This window comes from Cryptotermes secundus, unplaced genomic scaffold, assembly GCF_002891405.2.
Source record: "Cryptotermes secundus unplaced genomic scaffold, Csec_1.0 scaffold1025, whole genome shotgun sequence".
NCBI lineage: Eukaryota > Metazoa > Arthropoda > Insecta > Blattodea > Kalotermitidae > Cryptotermes > Cryptotermes secundus.
In genome coordinates this window covers 1,357,924-1,382,217 of record NW_019730118.1, presented here as the reverse complement: position 1 = coordinate 1,382,217, position 24,294 = coordinate 1,357,924, and the positions used below count along the sequence as shown (strand labels likewise).

Genomic DNA, 24,294 nt, shown 5'->3' with positions numbered 1-24,294 from the left:
CACAACGTTTCGGAGACTGAATCTGTCTCCGTCTTCAGGTGTATAAGGAAGGTTTAACCTACTCAGTTGGGCCCCTTAGAAAGAGCTAGTCTCAATCACTGGACCGATTTGTGGATCTTGGGGAGACCATATAGGTGTGGGGGCTTGCTGTGGTATGGGGTAAGCTTTCGCTTTACCTCGGCTGGAAGGACAGTTTTGTATTGGGCAAGGATTTGCTGAACTCTTCTCTCAACACTGGCTGTCGGATCTTTTGCCAGGGGCTCATAAACTCCAGACTCAGCAGGGTGTTAATCTTGTCCCTGTATTTTGTTTCGTCCAGCACTACAGTGCAGTTGCCCTTGTTTGCTGGCAGGATTCTGATATCTTTGTCCAGTGATTGAGACTAGCTCTTTCTAAGGGGCCCAACTGAGTAGGTTAAACCTTCCTTATACACCTGAAGACGGAGACAGATCCAGTCTCCGAAACGTTGTGGTTTTTTGTCTTTTTTATATACCGGACGATGGGTGAAGTCCAAAATAAGCCAAAAGAAGTACAATAAACTTATGGCTTGAACAGACATGAGACAGCAGGATAGGTCCCTTATAATTAACATCACACATCAAAATCAAGCAGGATGGAAACATCTGTTTTCATGACAATTTATTGTGTTTCATATCATGGAAAAGGTGAAAGAGAACGTCTTTGTTTCAGTTAGATTTCAGGAACACTGTTATAATTACTTTTCTAATTCCAAAGCTCAAACACTATGCTATTAACATTCACAATTATGAAAACGAAAATCTGAAGTGTCATTATTACTATATATAATTCAGTAACTAACACTTATGAAGACTATATACCTCGAATGTTACTTAATCACACTTAAGGAATGTATCTTCAAACATTCCAACTGATTTGGCAGAAAAGTTCAATGGATTGATAATTTAACTATTGCTGATGCTTCCAGTGAAGAATCAAACTACTTTCTAAGTTTCATTCTGCCTCAAAAAATTAATTATAATGTGGAGTTCGGACTTATTGACAGTACTACATACACAGAGAGTAACAAGTTTTGTAAACTTCTGTCACAGAAACTATTCATAGCAGCAGTTATTTTAGGATGACTTGATTATGCTTCTATCTTGATATGTGTTCAGGGCTCCACATTCTGAAACAAAGATACGACACCCCATATATTAACTGTTTGTACTGTCTTCCAGCACTGTGAATATCATGATTATTGATTTTCTGTACTTGTTTTGTGGCATTTTCCTTTTCTTCTTATAAAAAGTAACATTTCTAAATAATTACTGTATATTTTTTGTATTTTCTCAGGAGTAAATTATCCACTTGAAGCCCATTTATAGCTGTACCAAGTCTGACAGCATATTTATAGCTGTTCATAGTTTGAATCTGAGATCGTGGGAAAATCACATTTGAGCACATGATATTAGATTTGCTACTGCCATGGTCAAAATCTGTCATTACCTATCCACCAAAATATTACAGAAATCCACATGCAGTTAAAATAATGCAAAATGTAACAAGGGAGAAGACAAAGTAAGTATTACCTCAAAGACCTAATTTACTTTGGCCTAGTTCATTGATTTTGTAGTGTAACAGCTGTACACAGTTAAAGCAAAATATTTACAAATCCAACACATTATCAAAATTGTTCATAACTGTTCCATGAATTGCTGTTTGTTACACACTTGTAATGTTTTGCATCGCATCTGTAAATCAACATCATGGCTCAGCCTGTGCTGATGGCATTCTGTAGCTCTTGCATATAAGTATTCCAAACAGTGATAGCAGTTAATGAAATATAAATTTTCTAAACAGTTTATTTACCATGAATTAAAAACTACTGAGAAATAATCTTTTTAATAAATATGAAGTAGTTTCAAATTTATTATTCTCACATGCAAGCAACACTGAACTTTAAACCCACAGCACTATAAAATTATCAGCTTGTCAGTTAACTATTTTAATTCTGTGAAATTATGTACAAATTAGAATCTCTACTCCATTGGACTCTAATGCTGGTGCATATTTTCATTACTGAAAATGTGAAAAGGCAGCTCTACATGATAGATTTTTACTTATCATTCACTCTAGTTACTTTCTGTCCCACATCATGATTTATCACATTATATTCTTGGTTATCTTTTATCATTTCTGTTATCAGTGTTTCCTGTTAAATGTTTGAGTAGTGACCACATGTTATATAAAACTACTGATGACTCACTATCAGATATATCCCACAGATATTTATAAAGTTGTACCTCAGACATGATGGAATACTGCTGTCGAGTATTTCCCCACAGTGGGTCATTTACAATCATACCAAGTCAGTGAGCAGAAATAAAAATACTAAAATGGCGAAAGACCAGTGGTTTGCGACAAGATTCCTGTTGGTCTTTCCACTGTTCCCCATGGGCAAATTTACAAGCGCACACACACATGAATACACACACACACAGTAGTCTTCAATGCAGCTTTACAGATTGGTAGAATGTCCACAGTCTATTTTTTCCTGTAAATTGGACAACATATTTCAGCCACACAAGCTTTACACTGTATTGTAATATTACATAGCCTGTATGGGCTGTATGTCCACAAAGTTCATGATTTTAACCAAATTTGTGCCTGTTAAAATGTAACATACAGAATGACTTTTAAAAATGTTTAAAAAAATGTCAATAATTTTATATATTACATTTTAACATGAATCACTTTGGTTTAAATAATAAACTTTTAGATGTACAGCCCTCATGGGCTGTAAAATACTACAGTACAGTGTAACAATCCATGCAGATCATCATGCATACCTGATGATGGCCCTATGTGGCCATGGGCTAAATGGGGACTCTACCAGCAATCAGTGATGCTGCACTGGAGATAGTATTTTGTATGTGTATCAAGTGATCAACTAATTCAGCAGGGTGCTTAAATATAATATTACAAGTGAAAAACTATAAATATCAATATTTACAAAAGTCAGAAAGTGTATAGAGATACTGGCAGTAAAATCCTTATCCACTTTCTTCCTTTCATAAAATTAATACGGATCACAAAAATATTTATTATATTCTTTTGTTTAATATTAATATTCTTTTGTTGAAACTTCACATAAAATTTTACTCAGTATTCATATTGTTTGGTATGTGGTCTAAACTGGGTTCTGGACTTAACAAATTGCCCCTCACATTAAACATAGTTCTCACTATTATTTGTGATTATTAATGCACTGTTATATATTAGAATGAAATTCCTGAAATCAATTCACTTGTACTGTGTTGCCATATTCACCTTAAGTTATATTTAACAAATAAAAATTCTTAATGCCGAAAATCCTATAAAGAAATCAGAACCAAATTATAGGAAGATGTAACAGTGTTGTATCTAGCAACCAGCAATTATTTATAAGTACGATAACTGCTTTCAAAATGGCTAAGAGAAAGGACTGTCCACAAAACACAGTATGCTATTCACTGTATAGAATATATCGATGAATTATATAAAATTTTCAACAAATAACATTCTTTTCTTTTCCCTGCAGTGAAATGTTACTTCTAGTCAGAATTTCTACCAATTAATTATATTACTATCAAAGTAAAAGTAAGGAAGTAAAAGTAAAGCTATCCCTGTAACAGGCCATGAAGGCCCATAGGGTTGTGAGACGTTAAGGGTGTCACACTATCTAGACAATCGGCTCAAAGATGGCGGTAAGGTTGTCAGCCTTACTCGCCGGCTGTGCTTTACTCCCCAGGAAAATTATGTATTTAATTCCTGGTACTCATTTCTGTTAGAGGCTGAGTGAACCCCAGTGCGGCCGGAAGGATTAGGTCAATTGAAAAAAATCCAATGACCTCATCAGTATTTGAACCCGCGACCTTCTGACTTGTAGCATAGTGCCTTAACCACTACGCTACCACGTGCCCCTATTACTATCAAAGTACCTGCTAAATACATAATGTAATGGGGGATTTAAAATATTGCATGAAAGTTTCACAAGCTAGACATAGGAACTATCCTTGAAGAGGCTACTGACTCAAGCTTATCTGCTGGTTGCCACACAGGCAGTAATAAGCCACATATTGGAGTCCCTCATGCTGCAAATAGCTGGTTTTGTTGATCAGAGAACAGATAGCAGCAGAACTAAGAGCCAGTTGAAGCTGAGACTTAAATATTCTAGACACAAGAAGTGTCTAATATCCCACAATACACATAATGCATTACTGTTAAGTGTTAGCAGACTAGTACAGTAAAAATGTATAACAACACTACAGAGAGGTTGTTTTTAACTCTGGTGACCGGTTCATGGCTCTGCACTTCACGAAATCCGGTGCACTGGCAGCTGCCTTGAAGTGTAGAGCTGTGGAACCAGTCAAGAAAGTAAAACTCCTCCCTGTATATACAGTATTGAAGGATATTTAACTAGGTTTATGTATAATCAAATGTGTTTATAATTTGTATAAGAAATACCACTGCAGTTTTTCCTATGGTGAAATGCATTCAAAAACAACCTTATATTATCTTAACTGAAGTTTAATGAACTTGATTAAAGTTATGATGGCACATTTTATCAAAACTGAATTGTGCCAATGAAGACAGTTCATGCATTGATGGGATTGTAAATTTTCATAGACTTCTATATGGCAAGAAAGTTCCACATAATTCCACTTGGTTAATTGAACAGTGTTATATTTTAGTGTCCTGTTGCACTGATTCATGTCCATGATGTGTATTCATGCTAACTGTCTTACTGTGCACACACTTTCACCTTCCTCTTCACTTTTGCACTACAAGTTTCAGCACTAATGTGCCATCTTCAGGTGTGTCTCTATGCACATCAAACTACTGCACTGCATGCCATGACGTCTTCATTCTAAAATGACTAAAATGTGTATTCGTCATGTATAACAATAAATTATAAATGTTAAAACCTTTCAGGATTCGTCATCCATACGTCGTATCTCAAATACCCGAATCATGCCAATCCTCTTCTATGGGAGCACTCTTCCTACATTCATGTATGTATTGTGCTCTGTGTTGTGTCTTGCTCCTGTGACTGCATGCGTTGTACTGCACGCAGTCAGAGGAGCAAGACACAACACAGAGCACAATACACACACGAATGTAGGAAGAGTGCTCCCATAGAGGGGGATTGGCGTGTGTTGCACTGCACGCAGTCACAGGAGCAAGACACAACACAGAGCACAATACACACACGAATGTAGGAAGAGTGCTCCCACAGAGGGGGACTGGCGTGCATTGTACTGCATGCAGTCACAGGAGCAAGGCACAACACAGAGCACAATACACACATGAATGTAGGAAGAGTGCTCCCATAGAGGAGAATTGGCGTGGTTCGCGTATTTGAGATACAACGTATGGATGACGAATCCTGAAAGGTTTTAACATTTAGAATTTATTGTTATACATGACGAATACACATTTTAGTCATTTTAGAATGAAGACGTCATGGCATGCAGTGCAGTAGTTTGATGTGCATAGAGACACACCTGAAGATGGCACATTAGTGCTGAAACTTGTAGTGCAAAAGTGAAGAGGAAGGTGAAAGTGTGTGCACAGTAAGACGGTTAGCATAATTAAACAGTGTTATTTTAAATGCCAAAATAGGAAAGATACTGCAACTCATCTAGGTTCTTTGTGATATTCTGTGTAGTGACATCATGCATTTAAAAGTTCAGACACACAGTGAAGAGTCTGTGTTATAGCTTTTGCAGTTGAAATGTGCTCAGTGAAAATGGCAGAGAAGAGAAAACACTTAAACAAACATATTGAAAACAAAAATAAACAGCATGTGACACATAATGATGCTGGTTACTTGGGATCTTAGTTAATTCTCCTGCACCTTGACCGAAGGATATATACAGGTGTTGGTTATATATTCCTACAGAAAAAAAACACAAACACTTTGAAAACAGAAAGCAGAGATACAGCAATGTGACACAAAAACAAGCTGCTTACTTATGAGTCCTCTTGACATTCTTCTCCAACTTGGTCCAAGAGACTATCAGCCTGAAGCAGATGGAAACAACAGATGAAAATATTCCACAGAATTCCCAGTCGCATCTCATTTCATATGGAGATAAATCATGGGTGGCCAAGTTTATTGATTTAACAGCCACAATTAAAATCTCCATATGGTCAAGTGCAACATATATATATTTTTAATACAAATAATACATCCCAGTTTCTTTAGCAAAATGTTAGTATTTTTTCTTATCATCCCATATTTTCCCAAACATATAAACTACAGATCCTTAAGAAAGAAAGAAATTCTTCACCAGCAATGGGCACAACAAACACTTCAAGGATCTGTAAAAGCATATCACTCAGCCATAACTTCAGAAAATTCTCATTTGATATTGTCTGAGTTTTAATCACAGTTATTATCAAGACACCACCTGCATATTTTAATAATTGCAGTATTCTTGATATGAAGTAGTCCTTCAACTTTGAGGACTATGGTTCTACTGTATTTATGAAAATAATTAACTGTCATAATGATAAAAGTAAACTAAACCAAAAGTCAGAGGATGGACAGATGATTAAAATGATCGAGAGCAGAAGAAATGCCAATGTTTTCTTTTTGAAAATATCCTGCTGTCATTTAAATTTGAATCACTAATAAATTATGGATACTTCAGCAACTCTGCAGTATGAAAAGAAATATGCCTTAATGATCCATCTTTTTGTTGGCAAGATCTGAACTGTCTTCCAAAATACATTTTGTTGCCTTTTCCATATGGTATTTAGTTCATTTACATAATCATTTTCTCACCACCATATTTAAAACGAATGTTATAAAATATGGGATACCATGTTGCAACTATTGTACGTGCACATGTGTGTGAAAGTTTACAGGCATGTCAGCATTCATAGCTATGTTCACCTGTATGTAGATCATAGCTGATAACCCTCTGTTTAACACAGTATAAAATTAATTTAAAATTGACCTGCACCAGATTTTAAAATGGTCTGTCACTTGGTAAACAACTCAACAAAAACAAAAATGAATACAGCGTTAAAACATCGTAATAAAACAGGCTGTATACACGCCTGAACATATTGAAAGCACCAATAAACATAAAACAGCGCAAATTTGTGGACAAAAAACGAAATCAGATAAACAAAACTGCTAAACCATGTCACATAAGATATGTTGCTGTCCTCATCTCTTAGGATGCCGTGCAACTTGTCAAAAAGATGGAATATTTGGTTTTCTTCATAATAAGGTGGGCATTCCTGCAGGATTTGTATAATGACAAAACGTGGTAGGGTGTCAGTGGTTACAGACAGGTTCTGGGCCACCTTTTTGTAACAGATGGCTGTGCATAAGATGAGTGTTACCACTCTGTAAGTTGAACAACCATAATGTCCTCAGCCCTGGTGGAGTTATGAGAGGAGTACCACACCTGCACAATAAATTTAACCACACAATTTGGGCAAATACAGTCCTGCAGCATTTCTTTGCATTTCACTTTCGTGTAATTTGTACAGTTGTCATTACACATCCATTTTAATTATCTCAGTACAATAAGAGAAGTGGAATACATGAGATGGATCTTAACTGGTACAAAATGCTATAATTTATTACTGGGGTTTTGGACTTTTTCAATCGTCCGGAATTTTATGTAATAGAGACACGACATTTCGGAAACCAGATCTGTTTCTGCCTACAGGTGAGAAAGTAAGACACCTACTCAGTTGGGCCCCTTAGAAAGAGCTAATCTCAATCAGTCAACCTCAATGGTCCAGTGACTGAGATTAGCTCTTTCTAAGGGGCCCAACTGAGTAGGTGTCTTCCTTTCTCACTTGTAGGCGGAAACAGATCCAGTTTCCGAAACATCATGTCCTCTAGTACCTAAAATTCTGGACAATGGAAGAAGTCCAAAACCCCAGTAAGTCTGTGTGTCATCCACCATTGTCAGAACCCTTCAGAATCTAGCTGTAATTTATTTTTGGCAGATGTTTCATTTCTCATCAATTGAAACTTTACCCTGCACAGAGCAGTATGCCACAATATTCATGAAAATGTTTGTTGAAAATAAAACCATACATTGCTGAAGGCATAAGATTATCTGCTGTTATTACATCATAATCAAACAATGCACAAAAACCCGTACTGTGGGTAATACAATTCATAGCACTGAGACAGCTTCAAGTACATAAGGGAGCATGTACTGTATGGATGTAAAACATTTTCTTCTATAAGAAAAGGAAAGAAAGTTTTCATACATTTCAGATGGATACCTTATGCACCTGTCCACTTTAAATAAATAAAATGCTTCTCTTCAGATTCTGACATAAATTTAAGAGTGTAATCACGTTTCATTTTGACCCCACACAGTGCTTTAGCATTATTTCCATGGAGACAGAGGGTTTATCGCAATGCATCCAAATAGATGATATGTATTTTCTTGATATAAATAAATTAATATCACCTGTTCTTATACTGACAAATTTAAGGGTTGTTACTCTGTCCCATTTTGATTACGCATGGTATTTACTTGTTTTCGTAGGGGTGGAAAGGCAAGAAGGGATCACCATAATGCATCCAATTACATTACACGCTTATTCAATCTAAATAAAGTCAGATTACCGTATTTACGCACGTATAGGCCGCACATTTTTTGCCAAAAATTCAAGAGGAAAACTGGGGTGCGGCTTATATTCGAAATCACACTTCATTTTAAAAAATTATATTCATAATTAGTAATACAGAGTGTAAATACTCCTGAAATAATATTCCAAGAAAATTATTTTTTCTATAATTTGTCTGAAAATTGTGCTGCGGCCTATACATGCGTAAATACGGTATCTCTTCTGAGTCTGAGATGAGACTGGCTATCACATTCCAGTTTGACGTTTCTGGAGTACAGTTACCTACCAGTATTTCAGCATAAATATGCAAAGCTCCTGTAAGAACACTGTCAGTTTTGCAGATATTTTATAAAATCTTACTTCTAAACGTGTCTACATCCACATATGACCCAGTTTTTCATGTAGGGGACCTACCACTGTGCTGTCTATCTGCTGTTTCACATACCCATGTTCTACAAACAATGCATTTATATGGGTTATATAGTAAGGCTTAAATTGTCCATGTAATTATACAGTATATTAAATTTAAAAAAGACAAGGTGGTATTTGAATTTAGCTGAAGTGTATTATTTACTATATTGTACTTAATAATTATTTAAATTATTGTTATACGTATAGGCATATGTAACAATAATAACCATTATACCATTATGGTTCTGGCACTACATCCCGATGTCTGTAGGCTAGGCCTAAGTGCAATTTTTATCATCATCTCTTTCATGTGTGGATAACAAAATTGTCTCCAGCTAGGCAGATATGCCACATGTGTATTTTGTATTGTAAATAGTTTATACATTAGAAGATACTCAGTGTAGGTAGTTCTGTTTAGTCATCTGTTGTAACTCATTCTGAAATATACCTTCACATAGTGAAGTTCTGTGCTCTTCGTGGTTTTGTGTGTATCTGCTAAGCAACTCGAATTGCGACTTTTCAGACAACATAAGGATGGTCAACTTCTTATAATAAGTTACACACATTCTATGCAAACATCTCATTTTTGTAGTGGAGTATAATATCAGAATGTTTCAAAATATAAATTATTACTGAAGGAAACTGATAAGAGTTCTTTTCAGATTTATCATAATGTAACAGATTTAATCAACATGTGGCCAGACAACAGCTCTGTAAACACGGTCCAATATGCAACAATAGAGAAGGCTGTGTTTTGTGTCCATGGTGACATCACACAGTGGTTGGTGGTGGTCATGTACATTTGTTTCCTGTGATGTATGTCCATCCAGCAGCTATCTCCTACTGAGAACTAACTTGACCCTGAACCAAACGAATGCTGTCACTTACACAGCCAAGGGACAGACACATCACAAGAAACCCATGTCACGTGACCACCACCCACCACTGCGTGACATCACCGCGGACACGGAAAACACGGCCTCCTCTATTGTTGCATGTTGGACAATGTTTACAGAGCCTGAAATCTGTTACAATATACTCTGTACTGTGTAAATTTATATACAAATCAAGGACTTTTCAAACAGTAATTTTTGTTAGGGCTACAGAAATTGTGATACAGTGTATTCACAGACTTCTAGTGGAAAGTTTAAGTTTAAAAATATAATCATGTGATAGACGAGAATCCAAACTTCACATGAAAGCCTAGTAATCATAGCATCAAGACCTATTTCTACAAACCATATGTCAAAAGTTATTAAAATTGAGTGAGTGTCACATTTCATGAACACTTCGTGATTACTGTCAGTCTGAATTGTAACCACTAGGGTATTTGATTCTTCACAACTGTCTGTGTAACCAAAGAACAAGATCGTTCTGTAAAAGGCAATCACGTTCCATGAAAACTGTCTAAGTAGGAATTATATTAAACCAACACTGAAACATCTAAAAGAGGCTTGAAGTGAATTTCTGAAGGACTGGAATTAAATCAGTACCATTTAACATGGTATCCACAAACTGGCCTGATATTTCAGTGGCTTAACTCTTTGTTTTGATTGATGGACAATGTTATATTAAATATTATGTACATTTTGAAAATGGTTTCTTTACATTTTATAAAAGCTAATTTTCAAACACAAAGCAAACCCCATTACCTACATGCAAAGTGAGTATTTAAAAGCTCTGTTAGTATTATAGATCTCTGCAGCAGACATTTTACACAGAACTGAAGTAGAGGTACAGAGTCCTAATAATATTAATAACGAGTGCAGGTGGAAAGAAATTGCTAAGTGTGATTATGTTTGTTTCCCCATTCTTCACCAATACTTCATTCCCAATTATTTAGGTTAAGGGAATCTGAATTTTAGAACAAGTTCATATTTTGTCTGACTTTAACAGAGTGCTACATGATTTCTCTAAGTTCCAGAGAGATGACAGTTGGTTTCTTACATTTTAGATAGAAGACCTCACACTCCCTTTACCCTTGCTAAACTGATGTCTGAATTAACTGCCCTTAAAAGGAGTGGTAAATCAATATTCCAGTGCTAAAAACATACCAGGGCACTGCACTGGACTGCTTGGGCTGAACTAAAGTTCAGAACCACTGTCTGTATTCAGTATTTCTGTCCACATCAACTTAAGATGTATTTAAACTCTGATTACATATTTTAATGTGCTGATGGGCCTTTCCTTTTGAATATATTTAAATACTGGTACTAATCATGTTTATTGTTAATTCATTTCCAGACACTGGTGGCCTGATGATGGCAGCAGAGTTACAAATATATAACAGTATATGTTTATGAAGATGTGGACAGAATCAAGAATTAAAAGTGTTTAATTAAAAACATGGTAGTGCAACATAATAAAATTTATAAACAGCAATTACAGTTATATTAAATTGTAAGAAATAATCTCATTTTCATCACATTAAGAACAGGCACAAGGCTCACTGGGCATCTTACCCTTGAAGTCAGAAGAAGTGGGGGGTAAAAGCAGCTGCAGCATGAGAGTGACCTCTCATTGCTATTTAATACTATAGTTGAGAATGCGTGAAACTTTTCTCCAAACAAATGCCTTCATGGTCTGTTCTTAAGCACAATGGTCTAACTCTTATATAAAACAAAGCAATTAAATCTAACCAGCTAAATAAATGGCGCAAAGCCCTCCTCAGGAAGCTAATAGTTGCTCAGTTGTCAAGAAATTCCCAGCATTAATGGAAGCTGAAAGTTCATAACCGTGTTAACAAGAGCCGTCCAATGAGATGAATTGAGTCCACACCCTTTCATTGTATTTTTTCTTTCTTACATGCATGCAACATGGGGTGATGTTGCATGCGTGGGGGGGGGGCACAGACTGATCACTGCAATGATGTTTACAATGGAGTACAAGTTATGATAAAAATATGAAGCCCCTCATATAATTATCTTGTCCTCCTGCCACTTCTTCTAGCTCAGGTTCAGATATACGTATAATGTAACACAATATATGAAATGTGGGAAATAAAACTTCTAATGTAACTAAAATATTAATCAGTAAAACTTATGAATAAATGGATATATCATCCTGTTAAACTATAATTTTAGAAAATTTTAAGGTAATTCTGTACATTTTTTTTTCAGTGTCTTTTGCAAAATAGGTCTCCATGTTTCAGTCATTCTGTCAAATGAATGAAAGCTTAAAACTGGCTTTCTTTAGTGAGGAAAGTTGTTAGGAGGGGACATGCATTTTGCACATAAATTGTTCCTTGTGCCAAAGCCATAAACCAGTTACTGGTCAATTGTCTTCTCAGATGCCCATTCTACAGGAGACATCCTGAACTCCCAACATTTCCCCTAGTTGCAACCTGTAAAAATTACCTTAGCCACTTATTGCATCAACTTAATTTAACCACAATAAAAGACAAATTTTCATTCAAAGATAAACCGTCTGTATTCTGTTAAGGACTGAGAACATGTGAAACTATTTATTCATTACAGAGTTGCATCCATTGTGGCTATGGACTGGACAGGCGGGATTCAGCTTCTGTTCTGAGGTATGAGATTGCTTGTAGGTGTTATCAAACCTCCCACGCACTGGCTACTGGGAGCTTTTTACTTGGAGTTGAAGGCAACTGTATTATGAAGCTTACCACTCAGATTTAACAAACAATGAATGTAAGAATGTGTGGGAACTTTACCTACACGCCCCCTATACCCCTTAATAACACGGTACTTAGGAAAGAAATACATTTTTATTTCTACAGAATTCGCTTGGAATAAAAGGTTAGGATGTTCTCAGTGTACTCTATCAGTTACACTGAATGGGGCATACCATACAATGAACTGAAAAAAAACGGTAAAAACTAAATCTAGCAATATAATCAAATGCCCCTACCAGCTCGATTAAAACATTTACAGAGACAATATGCATGATTGTGAGCTGAGACAGAACTGAACACGTTTTCATCAGTGATGATGTCACCTGCAGAGATCTGAAATACCGACTTCATATAATTATCTCTCTCGCACGTTCAGTTGTGATAACTTCCTACAGAGTAGAATAATAAGCTATCATGTAACTTTATGCAAGACTAAAGAAGTAAAACCCCCTTTTGTACGAATGTCCGTGTAATTCAAATGAGCAGAATGACAGCAAGCGCATATGTCAAGGTAATCAGACCCTTTTATTTAGGAACGTAAACTAGAGGTATATATGATATATTGTGTTTTATGGACTACTGAATAGTCCTATATAAACTGCATGTTTAAAATAATAATTTCAATAACATGTAAAATGATATATCAATATGATGCGGATCGGATGCAGCAAATACGCGAGGTATTCACCATACTTCAAATATAGAAGGCCCATTTTTTAGCTTATCAGTGAAGTGACTAACTGCGGGCTGGACTAAGTTCGATTCCAGCAGGGACACAAATTTCTCCCTTCATCACATCTAAACCGCTTCCATTGCCCACTCAGTTTCTGACCTAACACGGGTACAACCGGTACATAGATCTAGGGACGCGATATACGTTGAATAATACGTATACACCGTATACACGTAACAGGATGCTGGCAACATACGGTCATCCGCCAGCTTAAATAGCGGCCTGTGGAATTATTCCGACAGCCTTTGCAGTGAGCGCCTGTGGTATGCAAAGAAAATGATAATACGAGACAAGTTCGTCAGTGAGTATGAAACGACAAGAGATATTGGCAACACGGATCTTCGCTGTCCGTATTGGTGTACCAGTGACATGTCCAAGGAAGCTTATCAACTTCTGCTAAAACTTTTGGATTCCAGGGGACAGAATAAGTGAAATCTTCCGTGAAGATTTGATATCTATCTTTCCATACAACATTCAGCTAAGTAATTCAGCCTCGCTGTTTCTTGTTTGTATCTTAGTTTAAGTAAATGTTGTTTCTAACCTTCAGTGGTTGTATATGTATATAGCACAAATGGTAGGCTTATGAAATTGAAAAGGATGTAAAAAGAAAGTCATCTTAGTTTAAGGTATTATATCCAGGGGTGGAAACGGCAGTCCAGAGCTAGGTACGCGCTCCAAATCAGTATATAAGCCAGGTAACTGTTACAGTTGCAGGGGTCGGGAATTTGTTCCTACGGCTATAGTTATTGAGTACAGAATTTATGACATTCTACGGAGCAGGAACGAAGTAGACGGTGTTTATTCTGACTATTGAAGCCAATGGGACTGAGGAAAAACATGATGGTCTCAGCTAGGACAGCCTAGCTCAGGGCTCAGAATAATAACCATGATATACTGAGAACACACCAGGAATACGTAATTACGTGACTTTGACGTTCAGCCATCAGTAAGAGCAAGCTGGATTAATCGGTGTTACACTTTTAAAAACGAATATTGAATTTTCTTTGAAGAAAACATAAGTTGTCTCAGTACTACATAGTTTTCATATGCAACACGTTTCCTTTTGAATGAATACTTTAGTATACAAAATACAAGTGCTGGGTCACATTTTGTCTTAAGTGGCTGTCTGTTGCATCCACAGGAAGACTAAAGTGTCTCATTCAATGTTGTAATGTTCCGGGTGTTACACTGCGTGTTCTGACATATGTCTGAATCTACCTAGTGACGAATTTGTCCCACTTTTGAAGGGACTTTGTTCTTTCAACAACACTACCCCACTACAACAGAATGTTACAAACTGCTAATGAGTGATTCTTTTATGTTGCTCCTTCTGCTCTATACTCTCATAGACTTCTGTCGAACACATCTGGTGCTATGCATCGTAAAAGTGTTTCGCGGTCACGAATCTAGCATAACTTAAACATGTGTGAACTTTATTTCTGCAGATTTTTCTAAAGCAGACACACACACACACAGAATAAAAGAAATGAATGCTGCAGTCAGGCCAAATTTCCTAGAACATCAATTCAAATTTCAAAAGACAGTGCTCATAACTGTAAAATGGCATTCATTAAAAACATGTAAACTGGAAGGTCGTCACGCAGACTACGTTACACAAGGGAACGAAGCCGCTTTGCTTTTTAATTAATGATGCTGTCAGTGGCTGGCATGGAATGGCAGGGCAGTTAGTGAATAATGAATTAGAAGGGATGTGAACGAAGCGGTCGTGGCCTAATTTTATGTACCAACCCGGCATTTGCTCGGAGGAACTCAGGAAATCCATGAAGGTTCTCAGGATAGCCAGTCTGTGATTCGAGAAAAGAATTCATGACGTGTATATACAGTATGCTGTACAGCTTTCACGTGTTTACAATGACAAATAAAGTTCGAAAGTTTAAATAATTTGTTGCCTTGAAAATATTAAATTAATCCACTTATAATAAAAAATGTAATATATCAAAATAATAAATAACTCAAAGACAAAGATCTCTTACAAAAAAATATCCAGTCATCATACACGTCAAATTATGTTATAAAATCACCTGCCTTTTGCAACCGACTTGCAATCTTTTATTTATCCATTTGTAAATTTGGAATTCATGAACCTGAATTCGTTACAACCAGTGCTTGAGTTGGAATGAAAATAGAACCGGGATGCCATCCCGCCCCACCTGAAGCCCTGGTTACAACACGGGTAGAACAGCTAGTCCTACATATGCGGTTTAATCTGCGAATTTAAATCGTTAACAGAGAAGCCTGTGGTTAAGTCTGAGACTGCTCAGAACCGCCGTCAGCCAAAATCCCATATAAAAAGAACCGGACGCTAAAACAGCAGATGTATTTAGTTAAAATCTCGTGTTAGCGGGCGAGAACGACCGGAAAGTCAGCGACTGATTTTGACCGAAGAATTCCTCCTCGGCCAAAAGCATGACCCACAGTTTTCCTGCCAACAAGGAAGTTATGTATTCGAGTAAGAAAATACGTTCGTATTTGTTGTGCCATGATGTACATTAACATGCTGTTTGCTAACACATCTAAACTCCGTTCCGTGTGGATTAAAAGTTGTTTTGTGAAAATGAAAACTATCGTGCACCTTTTACGCGGTAGCGTAGTTGGTTGAGGCACTATGCTACAAGCCGGAGGGTCGCGGGTTCAAGTCCCGATGAGCTCATCGGATTTTTTCAATTGATCTAATCCTTCTAGCCGCACTATGGCCTTGGGGGTCGACTCAGCCTCTAACAGAAATGAGTACCAGGAATATTCTTGTAGGTAAAGGACGGCCGGCGCATAAGGCTGACAACCTTGCCGCCATCTATGGGCTGGTTGTCTAGAAAATGTGGGAACCGCAACATCTCACAACCCTATGGACCTCCACGGCCTTTTACAGGGACACCTTTACTTTTTTACTTACTTTACCTTTCAGAAAAAGAATAAATAACCTCATTGGTGGAAACCACCCAGTTCTACAAGGTTCTTAATTCGCGGGCGCGTTTTCGCGTGCGTGGAGAGTTAAGAACTGTTGAAGCCTCTGCAACAAATGTGAACGATCTGTGTGCGACTGCACCTTCAAATCCAGTTATCCCCGCAGGTCAGGATCGTGAAGGTACAAAACTGTCAGAGGTTCTCTGTGTATGGCTGCCTATTATAACCGACCCCCTTCCTTCCTTTTGTATTTATGTGCCGGCTCCGGTAGATCACTTCGCGTCACGGAAATAACTGAGACAACCGGAAACTGCACACTTGAAGCTACTGCTCCAAATCATCAACACAACTTCCACTGTCCATAAACTATTTATTTATTTATTCAGAAGCGAAATATTACAACTTCCTTCGCAAGCACGGAGTAATATGACCCTTTAATATTATCAAATTTTGACGCTCCAAAATGAAGGATTGATGAATTTAGACAAACATGAGAAATGCAGGCCAATTACGCCTGACTCCGATTAATTAAAACGCCAAGTCCCCCAAGACAAGAATCTTGCGGGAGCGTCGCTTCATCCCCAAGATGATCTGAATTGACGGCCTCTCCCCCAGACAAGAATTTGTTTCGAACTGGCTGATTTTAACTAGCCAAATTCGTCATGTATTCAGCACAAGCCAATCACATAACGGCTTTTAAGAACAAAGCAGTTCCCAAGATATAGAACTTGGAACCCCACATGTGAAAGCGGTTATTTTCTTTAGTTTAGGGTCCAGCTACACCCTTCCGAAGACACTTTATGGCAGCTACAAAATTCACATCCTCGGAAAAATACAGACTTGCGTCCCGTGGTGTCCCTGTCCCCTTCCGGTCATCTAAACTGAATGTAAACGAAACAAGACAATTATTTTCAGTCCGGATACGAAAAATAAGTCATAACTGGCTAATAAATCGGTCTCGGCAATAAACCAGTACCCTTCAGAAATTACTAAAGAGGACAACTGCGTCCGCGAACTGTAACAGATCACAGTATTCTGTTGGGACAAGTTTCAGAGTTCTCAGAGCAACTGACCTAAAGGTCGCCGTGTTCGAATAAGCATCAGCTAAGGCGAATGTGTTACGTGGTTAATAATATCTGCCTGGTAAAAAGTAAAGTCGTCCTTGTGCATAAATAATTAAGCACTACGCCATGAAGGCATATGGGGGAGTGGATGTACAGACCCACTTTTCCTGACCTCGGCACTAGTTTGAGGTGAGCGGTCAGCGGTCAGCTTCACACACCGGCCGCTTTACACCCGAGAAAGAGCCCCCAGTACCCATTGGATAGGAGGTTGGGTGGCCCCCAGAGCTGGTATGGACGATGTGAGAAGAGAAAATTCATGACCCTACCGGGACTTTTTAACTCCGACCCCTCGGTCGTCCAGCCCGTAATCAGTCGCTACCGACTGCGCTATGCCTACTCTTAGATCTGCCTGGTATACAAAACAATTATTGTATAATCTGCTGTTCGAGTGAAGTCAAAATAAAAATGTCGTGATGTTAACTTTACGAATGCCTCTGTGGTCTAGTGGTCAGAGTTCGATTCCCGGCGCTATCAGATTTTTTAGAAGTGGCGTGTCTGGAACGGGGTGAACTCAGTCTCTTGCGGATAACTGAGGAGCTATTTCAAGGAAATAGCAGCTCTGGGCTAGAAAACCGAAATTAACGGCCGTGGGGATCCGTTGCGCTGACCACACGATACTCTCTATCCGCTAAAGTTGGCATTAACTTCGCCGATAAGCGGCGGTCGCTCGGTCGGGATTGTTCGCTTGCGGACTAAAACCACGGAGGTTTTTTTTTTGTTTTTATAATTTTACAAATACGAAATTTAAATAATTCTGCATCCCAACCATCTGGATCCATACATCTCGCTGTACGATGTTTGACGAACCCCCGTCAGAATACCCGTCTTCTGGGAAGTGACGCCGTTTAGTTTGGTTAGATGGGTACCAATGCTTTTGAGATATCTGCCGCCTCAGTCTTCAAGGTAGAATTGTTCTAACTGAAAGTACCTAAATTTTGAAATAAATTTTATGGAAGTGTGGGAACTGCCCACATTCAAGCAAGTGTGACAACGCGAGATTCAGTGCTTAGCGGAGGTTAAACAGCGGTTGCTAGGCAAAGCCTACAACAATACGGACAGTGATGTTTTCTGTATGTCCGACTCTAGGTTACATAAGATACATTGAGTGGAAGCTACAGTTACGGTTCTAGATTCTACAGTTCTACAGTTCTGGTCCAGTGTGTTCATTATTGTTCTTCAATTCTTAAAACGCGAGTTCGTCCATGTATACGGTGCAACTGTAATAAATACTAGAGGACCGTTCAACTAGTGGTTCTCTCTTCATATGACATCCCACAGAAGTTTGAAATCCTCTACTGGATAAGAACCACGAACAACAGAAGTCTCCACGATACTATATCTTGGAATACATCGATATTTGAGGCAAAAGGAGAATTAGATACATCGAGGGGTTTTCTCTAACACATTCTGCCGCTCGGCTTTATCATGGTCGAAAAAACCAATGCACCAGATGTGAGATTCTGACAAGTTTATCGGTACCCATCTAAGTATGCGAGCTGGCTGAAAAAGTAACTGCAATTAGAACATTTAACACAAGAGTGTGGATCAAGGAATCGTGGGAGGATACCTTAAACATAACGTAAATAATTCTTGTGATCATTGTACAAAAGAAAAAATCCGTGGCTTTAGTCAGCAGGCGAACTATACCGACCGAACGACCGTCACTTGTCAGCGAAGTTAGTGCCAAATTTAGCGGATAGTGATCATTGTACAGCCTTTGCGAAATACTTTGCAATGAAAAAGTCGAATGTTTATTAACACATCAAAACGTTTTCCTTTTAACCACCTACCTACATAAAGACTTACATGCAAAGTTAAAAAAAATTAAAATGCTAAGAAGCCTTTAAATTCTGTTTAAACCAGCAGTTCCAAAAAAAGTAAAACTGGAAGATGAACTACGTTAATGAAGGAAAATAAGGACTGAAGGTCTGTCCAACTTCAATCAAAATGTCATTCTGTAATCTGTTACAATGTGAATTTATTTTATTGAGTTTCCATCTTTCACAAAACTTATGCTCCCTTATTTAAAAATTACAGTACATAAATATTGGTGTTAATTAAAAAGGACGACCTGTACTTGCTGATAGAAACTGATGGGTCAATTTTTCGAGGGTATTGATCTCCGATGGGACCTCAAAGAGGACCATCTAATATACTGTAACAAAAGAATTATACGGAAAATGTTACAACTCATAAAAATATTTGGCAGCGTTTGCATTTTTAACAATCACATCTTTTAACTTATCATGGGAATAAAAGAATATCCATTAATTGTCTTGAATACCCCTCTGTATCCAATACTATTTACCATCCAAATTGTCAGAACCGACATATTTGCACTTGTTCTATATGGACCTGAACCCTTCTGGAGGAGCCGCCAATTCTGCAGCTACTCAAGAATTTCCCAGCATTTTATGGAACACGAAGGTTCATTACCGTGTTCTCAAGAGCCCTCCACTGGTCCCTATCCTGAGCCAGATCAATCCAATCCGTACCATCCCATCCTAACTCTCTAAGATCCATTTTAATATTTTCCACACACCTATGTCTTGGTCTTCCCAGTCGTCTCTTTCCTATGCATTCCTCTTCTCCCCGATTCGTGCTATATGCCCTGCCCACCTCATCCTCCTTGACTTGATCATTCTAATTATACTTGGTGAAGTGTACAAGTTATGAAGCTCCTCATTATGCAGTTTTCTTCAACCGCCTGTCACTTCATCTCTCTTTGGTCTAAATATTCTCCTCAACACCGTTCTCAAACACCTTCAGTCTATGTTCCTCCCTTAATGTCAGAGACCAAGTTTCACACCCATACAGAACCAGAGGCAAAATTATAGTTTTGTATATTCTACTTTACACAATAAAAATACAAGCAGCTTAGAAGTAGCCTCTTATTTCTGTGTGTTGCTTGCTATTTATCAAGTTTCAATCTGTGAATATCTGTGCACAATGCCATCTTGACTTCACCTTCTCCCTCTGTGGGGGCACTCTTTAAGAAAATCTGCCTCCAAAATTAGACGTTCTTGCATTTGCTTCAGCCCAGAGGATAATGACAATTTATGGTTTATTCAGGATTTTGAGTATGTCACTTTGGTTGCTTAGCAGCTATAAGTACTACAAGTGAACAAACAACCAATGTTTTAGTGTTATGAAAGTGTATGAAATTAGTGTCAAAATGGTGTAAGTTTTTGAAATCCAATTATCTAGACATGTAACCCAGAAACTGTTTTATACTGATTTAAGTTGCTACAACTCTTAGCTTCTTATGTCACTGTGGACATTACAACTCTTGACTGTATTTACTTCTGTGTCTGTTACACGTTTACTCTTACCATTTGTACTCTTCCCTTCTGAAAAAAGAAAAAGAAAGTCTTTTTCTTTCTGGATGTGCTGTCCGTGAAGTCATATTTTTATATAGCACTATGATAGGTACTTAAACGTACAAATAGATTATAAAAGCATATATTGTTCCTAATTAGAGTTTTATTGCTTCTGGAGTTACTCCTCATCTTTAGTCCCTATCATTCCGTATCATACACATCACGTGACATAACAGCATGTAAAAGCAGTTCTTGTGCTTAATTAGTTACGCACTATGCCATGAAGCCATATGGGGAGTGGAGGTATAGCTCCAACTTTCTTGACCTCAGGACTATATGGAGAATGGTCAGCTTCACGCCCATACCACTTTATCCACAGGGAATGAGCTTCCGGTACCCATTGGATAGGAAGCTGGGTGGGCCCCGATTCGGTACGGACGCTGTGGGGAGAAAAATTTTGAACTGCCGGGAATCGAACCAAGGCCGTCCAGCCCATCGCTATAACAGCACATTTGCAAAGAAAAGCCTTGGTAATTCAACTTCCATTTCCACCACACTTCAAATTCAGCTGTAAATATTATTAAAAATTACAGGGCTGGATGGCTGGGGTTCGATTCCCAGCAGGGACAAGACTTTGTTCTGTTCTACAGCATCCAGACCGGTTCTGAGGCCCACCCAGCCTCCTATCCAGTGAATATGAGGGGGGGGGGCTTTCCAGGGGGTAAAGCAACTGGAGCGTGTAACTGAACACTCATCTCCAACTTGTGCTGAGAAGAATGGTAAAGCTATACCTCCACTCCCACACGTCTTCACAGCATAGCAATTATTTAATTATGCACAGGGACATTACCGGTTTATCATCTTCATTACAAAGACAAAGAAACCATCTACAAAATAAAAAGGTGTATAAAATAAAGAATAAGCTATCTTATTGTAACTCTGTTGGAAGTTTACGTCGATCAACTTCGCAACTGCCACTTGCCGCTCTCAGCTTTGGAGGTAACAGCACTAGCTAGCAACAAAGAAAAGATCTTCTGGTGTTTCTGTTGTTGGCTGTAGATGCGATGATTGGATGTGAAGTATAATCATGTATGCCATGTCTCGAACATCTTTCTGAGTGAGCCATCCTCAAGATAGTGACGTGGATCGTTATGCTGTGATTACAAACGATATATAGTTCGTTTCTAACATACGACTGGAACCAAAATCGTCAAATCCGACGTCTAACTAAGCACACAGGCCTACTCGAAGTACGACATATCCTTAAAGATGGTTCAGACAAAGAGTAGTGGAACCTACGCTCTTAAGCTGTTTCTGGGCCCCCAGAAAGTTCTCAACAGTGATCATGTATATATACAAAGTTTTCTCATTTTACTAAAATGGTCTCTGTGGTCTAGTGGTCAGAGTTCCTGGCTACAGATCCGGAGGTACCGGGTTCGATTCCCGGCGCTACCAGATTTTCTAAAAAGTAGTGGGTCTGGAACGGGGTCCACTCAGCCTCAAGAGGATAATTGAGGACTTATTTCATGGAAATGGCGGCTCCGGTCTAGAAAACGGATGTTAACAGACGTGGGGATTCGTTGCGCTGACCACGTGACACCCTCTATCCGCAAAACTTAGCACTAACTTCGCTGACAAGAGGCGGTCGCTCGATCGGTATAGTCCGCTTTCAGACTTCAGGACAAGGAGTTTCTTTGTTTTGTTTGTACTATGTCGTTCGTTACGCTAAATTGTTAATCGAAATCAGATTTCCCATTAAATTAAATGCAATAATTGTATACAAGGTAATATGTGTATGGGTGCACTATATAAAGAAAACAAAAATAAATATACAGAGTACTGTGCTACATGCGCATGTACATTATATTTATTATAATGAGGAGTAATTCATTTTAAATTAATTGCTATTAAACAGTATCTCGGCGATGCCGCAGAAATCGTGATTGAGAGAAGAGCAGCTCACATGCTTTGTGTAGGCCACCTTACAGCACTAAACAAGAACATCGAAAATGAAAGCACTGTATCTAGCAACAGGAACATAAAACGGGAATTAATGTTCTTTGCGTTGAAGTAGAGACATCTTACGAATACAGACATGCGATGTTTCGTTTCCAAGTGTTTTATGGCCAATATCTGTTAAATGAACTTTCATAAAACGCGAAGTATTTCTAGTTAAAAATTAATGTTTCGCGCAGTTGTTATTTTAACTTCGGTCTATGAGTAAAGTCTGTATTTATCTTCAGATAATTGAAAATGAGATAACGTATCGCATTTGCTGTTATCGTTCTCCAGATTGCGGTATTTTTCATTAACACATGATCGACTTTCAACAGAAAAGGGATAGCATTACTTCCCCCTTGCGAAAACGTACCAGAGAGTCCACATAACCAGCTGAATAAAATTTCTGTTAAAATATATTAAATATTACAGTTCAAAATTAAAGCTGAAACTTTCCAAATGTTATTATTTCCATGAATATACGTGTATATTTGCGAAAAGTACAATATATTGTAACGTGTCGGCAAACCAGAGGAAGAGACTTCCATGGAAACGCTACAATAGACCGTTACAGAGGAGACAACAATTGCTCCATTGTAATCCTAACAGGAGTCTCCATGGTTATAACGGAGGGTTCGTTGCCTAACAGCGGGCAAGGTTATAGGTAGCCCAGCTTCAGCGAAAGACAGTGAGTCTCGGGATAGCATTCGAAGGAGTGAGTCGCGGAACAGCCATCGGAGAAGAAGCTTCGGAATATCCACCTGGGTCCAGTATCGCCGGAATATTGTGAGCAGTGATTGTGACACTGCAAGTGAAAATGCCTGTAAAGTGTGTGTAAGCGAGCGAAAGAAATAAATTCGCTATATATCAGACGACGGCGTCAACTTATTTGTAGCGTGACACACAAACACGCTACATTGGTGTCAGAAGTGGGATTAGAACTTACACACGTGACGAACGAGACTTCGAACTCGAGACACGTTACAATGGTGTCAGAAGTGGGAAGAAGATTCTACTGCGACAAAATGGAGCAAGGCTTTCAACTAATAATCGAAATGCTGGCACGAATAGACTCCAGCATGAAAACCCATCAAGAAGAGATGAGGTCCTACCAGGAAAAGGCATCGGCCGATAGGAAGGCCGACCAGGAAAAGGCGTCGGCCGATAGAAAATCCTACAAGGAAGAAATGGAGGCAAACTGGGCCAAGGCGGAAACCAGACACCAAGAGATGATGGCCGACCTGAAAGTATGGCGAGAGGAATTGGTCGCCATGCGAGCCAAGAAATTGAAAACCTGTGGGGAAGAGAGGAGAACCACCCACGAGAAGATTGAGCCCCACACAGAAGCGATGCAGTCCGTACTGGAGCATCGAGAGGTCCCCGTGGAAGACGCCGCGAGAATACCGGTCGGAGAACCGAAGAAACGGCGTAGGTACCAGAAACTGGCCGCGGAGCGCCGCCGCCAGAAACCGAAGGATTCGGCAGGGGAAAATCGTGGGCCCCACAAGGAATTGGCTGTCGCCCGAGTGACTA

General features: G+C 38.5%; 1 protein-coding gene across 2 annotated transcripts in view; it reads right to left on the bottom strand.

Moving 5' to 3' along the window:
- Nucleotides 1–622: 622 nt before the first annotated feature.
- The window catches only part of LOC111866265 (CD63 antigen), a 55,172-nt gene continuing 31,500 nt past the window's right edge, over nt 623–24,294 (bottom strand). The window contains exons 6-7 of one of the 2 annotated variants that reach the window (XM_023855045.2): nt 5,977–6,027; nt 623–1,147 (exon numbers count right to left, since the gene is read on the bottom strand). In XM_023855045.2, the coding sequence (XP_023710813.1) occupies nt 6,023–6,027 (5 nt within the window). In that variant the 3' untranslated portion in view covers nt 623–1,147; nt 5,977–6,022. Of the gene's footprint in view, nt 1,148–5,976; nt 6,028–19,552; nt 19,599–24,294 lie in introns of those variants that run through there. The other variant, XM_023855044.2, reaches the window with a different exon arrangement.